At 51.0% G+C, this 6,000-nt stretch overlaps 1 protein-coding gene across 1 annotated transcript in view; it reads right to left on the bottom strand.

The window, feature by feature from the left end:
• Positions 1-6,000, bottom strand: part of LOC138165043 (translation initiation factor eIF2B subunit gamma-like) — a 91,363-nt gene that overhangs the window by 24,296 nt on the left and 61,067 nt on the right. The window contains exon 7 of the mRNA XM_069093140.1: positions 166-290. Coding sequence (XP_068949241.1) covers positions 166-290 — 125 coding nt within the window. The remainder of the gene's footprint in view (positions 1-165; positions 291-6,000) is intronic.

Genomic DNA, 6,000 nt, shown 5'->3' with positions numbered 1-6,000 from the left:
AAAAAAAAAGCTTATGGAAGTGAATGTTGAAAATGAAAAATAAATAAAGTAAAAAAAAAAAAACAACAAAACCCAGGGCAGCAAATTCTGAATCCCTCTCAGCTAGGGGCTCAGCAGCAGACCTGGCCTCAATAGTGGCCACTGCTTCTTGGCTCCTGCACTGACCTATGGACTTCTGGTCCTTCTTCTCTGGGGTCCACTCTTTTTCAATGCGTCCCTGCAGTGATGAAGGTGAGAACTGTTTCCTAACTAAGTATGGAATCAGTTCACTCCGGATGGATGTGATTGACCTAGGAAGAAACAAGAGCCAGAAATGAAGCTCCCCTGGGCATCCACCCTATGTGTCATGCCCCACCCCCACTCCCTATTTTAACCTTTGAAAGGAAGCAGGCTCTGGCTGGCCATGAGGTCCAGGCCTTGATTATACAACCTGCCCAGTTTGCTTCACAATTCTTAAATGCTGGTGCTTAAAAACACAAATCTGATTCAGGAGCACCTGCACCATGGAAGTGAATAAATAGTGTCCCACTCAGTCACTCCAACAATGTGCGCCTTGTGCCAAGGCTCCTCGCTGCGAGGATGCCACCCGTGGAGACAGGGGCTGGCTGGCACAGAGTCCTGTGCAGGCCTATGTTGCTAGGGTGCACGGCAGGCAGCTTGTTCTCCTGCAGGTCCCAGGCTGGCCCAGCTGACAGCCCTCCCAGCTGCCTCTCCCAGGCCAAAAGGGGATCTGCCATCTGCTGCTCAGACACCAGAGCCAATGGCACCAGCTGCTCTCCCACTGGGCGGTGATGGGGCCACCCTCACACTGGGTGCCAGCAGTCCAGTTACAGCCCAAGAGTAGGGACTTTCTGCAAGGTTTGACATTCTCTCCCAAACTGACAAGCACATGTTCCCTGTGGGGCTGCCCTAGGCATTTAGGAACCCTTTCTTGGTACCTGTTTCTAATGGCTGAAGGCAGGCTTCAGCAGGGCTTGGGGTGAGGCTTCTGTGTAGAAAAGCTTAGCAGAGCAGGAAATGGCATCATTGGGATAACTCCACCGGCCTCTGACACACCAGTCAACTCAAACTGTCCCCTGGGAGGCCTGTACTGCACAGGAAAAGACACCCAGGCATGTACAGGGACCCCTGGCTCACCCTGTCTCCAGCCAACTAAAGGGCAAGGTCAGGCAGGGGCAGTCATGGTATAAGAGAAATGGATCCCCAGGAAACATACTTTTAAAAATGTTCTGAGAAATTCCTTGCCACAAAAAAGGCCTTATTCTGCTCACCGTAGGAGGGGAAGCAAGGACATGATGGGGTAGGAGGAGTGAGCCAGAAGCCTGAGTTAAGGGGAATTCACTTCAGAAAAGTCCCCTTTGTTCAGAATCCCCAATATTCATTTTAAACAACCTTAAGAAGAAATCATTGCAGAAATCTATGACAATCTTCTACCACCTGAGTCAAGCTACTCAGGTGGGGAGCGGCACCCCCCCTCTAAATTACAGACGCTCTGGAGATGTTGGGGTAGGAACCCCGACCCAACCTGCCTTGGGCTGAGTGTGACATGGTGGTGACAAGAGGCGCCCCTCCCCTCTGGCCTTCTCTTCCCATTAAATCGTTTCCTTCTTCCTGCAATCAATTGGTTCTTGTCCATTTGCTTTAGGGGACAGAGGCCTGACTCATGATATTTAGGATTTCATAGATTCTGAGAGAGAAGGGAACATGGACATCACTAACTCTAACCCCATGATCTTAAAGATGAGGAAACTGAATCCCAGAGAGGGAAAGACACCACAAACACTAAGTGCTCACTGTATGCAGAATCCTGAGGTGGGCAGTGAGAAACATGCAGGTTCTCTAAACTCCCACCTCTGGTCCTTGGCCCCAATGACTGAACCCTGGAAACAGCCACTGTATGCTTCCAATGGGGACAAATGCAGGGAATGTGAATGGAAAGTGAAGGCAGAGGTAAGTTTTTAATGTGAGAGGCCATGGTGGGGACAAGTTTGAGCATAACCCAGGAGGTCAGAGGAGCACACTCTCTGTGCATGCATGTGCATGTGTGCCCATGTATGTGCATGCCCGTGTGTGCACACACACACATGCACCTCAGATAAAGTATAAAGACTGGATAGCAGCAGGGTCAAGGCTGAACCAGAGGGGTCAGAGTGGAGCGGGAATTTCCTGTGCCTGTAGCAGCCAAGCATATGATGATGCTTTTGCCAGGAAAACTTCTTTGACTCCCCCATACCAAAAAACAGCCTCTTTCTCACTCTTCCTCGCTCCACTGGCTCTCCCAGAGTCAAGACTTACAGGGCCAGGGCAGGAAGTAAGAAAGTGTTGGCCATGGAGTCTAAGGCCCTGGGTATGGGCTGCAGGCCTCAAACAGCGCTTCCAGCTCTCCGCGCATGACTTTCTATCTGTGGCCTCTTTGAGGGCAGGTGTCTAGGTCCCATGCAAGCCAGGAGATGGAAGGAGGTGCAGAAACCTTGGAGTCTATCCAATATCTGGTGAAAAGCTGCTTCTACCATCCCTTCTTCCACATAACAGGCCCTCCAACACTAGAAGACAGCTGGTGGCACAGGGGCTACAGTGCCATGCCTGGAGTCAGGGCGACCTGAGTTCAAATCTGACATCAGACACTCAGTAGTTGGGTGACCCTGGTCAAGTCATTTAACCTCTGTCTACCTCAGTTTCTTCAACTTCAAAATGGGGATACGCCTCCCAGGTATGTCATGGGAACACCTCACAGCACTGTAGTAAGACTCAAAGGAGACAATTTGTGAAATGCTTATTTAGCCTAGGGCCTGGCACACAGCAGGCCCTTCTGAGGGGGAAACACAACACACACCAAATAAATAGACAAAACACAGAACATGCATGAAACAAGCTCCGTGATTGAGGGGGAGAGTCAGGGCAGGAGGAGGGCACTGAAGACCTGGAGCGGGGGGGGGGGGGGGGGGGGTAGCCAGTGCTGTGCATGGATTATCAGCACACAAAGAGAAACAGGCAAACCAGGGTTGGGGGAAGAGGTTATACAGGTTCTCTAAGCTCCCACCTCTGGTCCTTGGCCTTAGAAATGACTGTTTAGGGGGTGGCTAGGTGGCACAGTGAACAGAGCCCTGGCCCTGGAGTCAGGAGCACCTAAGTTCAAATCCGGCCTCAGCCATGTGACCTTGGGCAAGTCACTTAACCCCAATTGCTCTGCCTTTTCCCCTCCAAAAAGCAAAAAGAAAAAAAAAAGAAAAGAAGAGAAACGACTGTCTTGGACACCTGTCATGAGTAGGGAGTGACAAGGTCAGGTCTGCATTTAAGAATATCGACTTGGCGGGTTCAAAGTCAAGTCTTACTATGTATGCTCTCTCCTCTCCTCCAGCTTCCTATTTCTCCCCCAGCCCTGTGACCACCAGCTCACTGGCAGGGGGGTGGGGGGGGGTCTTTCCTGCTGCTGCTCTTCTCCCCCTCTCACACGGCCTGACATCAAGTTCCTTCTTCTCCCCAAGGCCAAACCCTGGTCTTACCCCAGCTCCATCCCAACCCCTTCTCTCTGCTCCAGAGCCTACCCCCACCATTATCCTCAGTCTCTTCTTCCAGCACAGTTAGCTCCATGCTACCTGCAAACACACCCAAGTCTCTCCCTTCCTGGGAAAATCCTTCCCCCATCATCCTCTGTATCTCTCTGCGTTCTTGGCTACACTTCCTTCCAAAAGCTGCCCCTACTTCTCCCCTTGACTCTCTTCTAAACCCTTGGATCTCACCGATTGCTCCAAAATTACCCTTGGTCTATTAACTGCCAAATCTCTTCTCAGTGCACATCCTTCCTGACCCTTCTGCAGCCCCTCACACTCTCCATCCTCTTCTTCTCCTGGCTCCTCTCTCGGTTCCTTCCCTCCTGTAGCGATGCTCCTTTCAGACTCCCTTGCTGGGTCTTCATCCAGGTCAGGCTGGCCCACAGCATCTCGTTGAACTCCAGGGATCTGTCCTGGCCCATCATCTCACTTGGTGACCTCACCAGTTCCCACGGGCTCAGTGATCATCTCTGCAGATGACTTCCCAGGTCCACATGTCCAGCCCTAACTCCAGGCCCACATCATTGCCTTTTGGATGACCCATTGGTATCTCAAATTTGAAATGTCTACTACAAAATAACTCATTATCTTTCTCCTCCAGTCTACCCCACTTTCTGATCTCCCTGTTTCTACTGGGGTGCCCCAGGTTCACAAATTCAGTGTAGACTGTCACTCATGCCTTGGCCACACCCCTCCCCATCTTCAATTGTTGAAGTCCTTTTTTCTCAAGGTCCAGTCCAGGTCCTCTGTTCCTCATCTCCACCTCCAGGCTTCCTTCAAGTTCTAGCTAAAATCCCTCCTCTTTGGGAAGCCTTTCTCAATGCTGGTGCCTTCCCTCTAGTGACTATTTATCCCTTGTACATCTTATCTGAATTCTGTCTCTCCCATTGGACTGTAAGCTCCCAAAAGACAGGGATTCTTCAGCCTTTCTTTGTATTCCCAGAGTGCCTGGCACATAGCAGATGTCTAATAAATGTTTACTGATTGACTAATAGCTTCTTCCTCAAATTCACCTACAGGTTTTTCAAGGATTTCACAGGATTTATAATTGCAGACATTGCAGGGAGTGGTGTGGTTGTCTAGTCTGTCTCATACCTGAAAATGGAGCCCTAATTACGATACACCAGACGAGGGGCCACCTGGACTCTGCTTTGAAAACAGGGGGCCGGTGGTGGGGAAGCCAACACTTCTCTCTTGTGCCCCATCCCATTATTCCATACCCACCCCTCTGTAAGGATAGGACCTGTGTGTGTGTCTTGAAAATAGGCAGAAGTTATTAATCAATCAACCCAGATGCAGGTATCAAATACTGACTATATCAGGCCTCGGGGCAGGTGCCAGCAGCACAAACTCCCAAAGTAAACCATCCCTGCCTTCAGGGAGCTAATGGACATTCCATCTGGGAAAGGGAACTCCAACTGACCTGAAAAGAAAGCAGGCTTCTTTGCCTTCAGGGGATGAAATTAGGGCCAAAGGATTGAAGCCACGAAAGGACCAACTGTGAGGACAGAAAGCTGTTCAAAACCAGAATGGGCCGTGTGGTGAGGTGCTGAGTATCTGAGCCCGCAGGCCCAGAGGGTGCTGGTTGGGAAGGCCAGGCCTAGAGCAGCAGAGCCCAACTCCCAGAGCAACAGATCCTTGCCTGGGGCAGCCTGGGACTTAGAAAGCCACCAATTAACAAGTGTATACTATTCGTATTTATTTTGCTAAACATTCCCCAAGGACATTTTAATCTGGTTCCAAAGTTTGCTGCCTCTAGATAAAAAGGTCATTTAGGACCCTCCCTACCTTGCAACTATAAGAACAGAAATTCTTCACATCTCTGGGGAAGGGAGAGCTGTGGTTCTAATAACCTGGGAAAAGCTCATGGGCAGACAGGCCCCCTCCTTGCCTGGCTCCAGGGCTAGGGGCCTCTGGCCAAGAGGGATGATATCCAGAGCAGAAGGCCAGGCTGCTGTTCTGCTTCTCTCTTCAGCTTGGGCTCCCACCACACCTCGTGGACATGGTTAATGTCTGGTCTCCTCCACTGGAAAGATGGGGTGGCAGTACGGGCAGCAAGAGGCCGGTTCTAATTTTCTATTCTCCTTGTGTCTTTCTCAAGCAGTCAGTGATAGAACATGAAATGGAGGGGGGAGGCACTGTCCAGAGTTCCTCCCCAAGTGAAGCCTGGAGTTGGTCCAGCTGGGGCTCTGAGGGGGTTGAAGCCAGAGGTTCTTCCAAGTGAAGGACATTTCACATTGGGCCTCTTTAGCTTCTCTCCCTGAGCTGAAACCAAGGATGGGTGGGGGTTCTGTGTACAAAAGCAGCAGCTCCCCAACAAGCCCTTCTGATGGTTCCCTGGTGTCCCTGCCTCCTGGGGAGCAGAGCAACCACAGGCCCCCGAAGCTGGTGCTGTTAACAGGCCAGGAAGGCCTTCCTGGGGCTTGGGGCACAGCTCAAGATGCTATCT

This window comes from Petaurus breviceps, unplaced genomic scaffold (genome assembly GCF_028583685.1).
Source record: "Petaurus breviceps papuanus isolate PSGF00001 unplaced genomic scaffold, PetGlider_PUasm1.0 207, whole genome shotgun sequence".
NCBI classification, from domain to species: domain Eukaryota; kingdom Metazoa; phylum Chordata; class Mammalia; order Diprotodontia; family Petauridae; genus Petaurus; species Petaurus breviceps.
The sequence above is the reverse complement of the archived record's forward strand: the minus strand, read 5'-3'. Positions and strand labels throughout refer to the sequence as shown.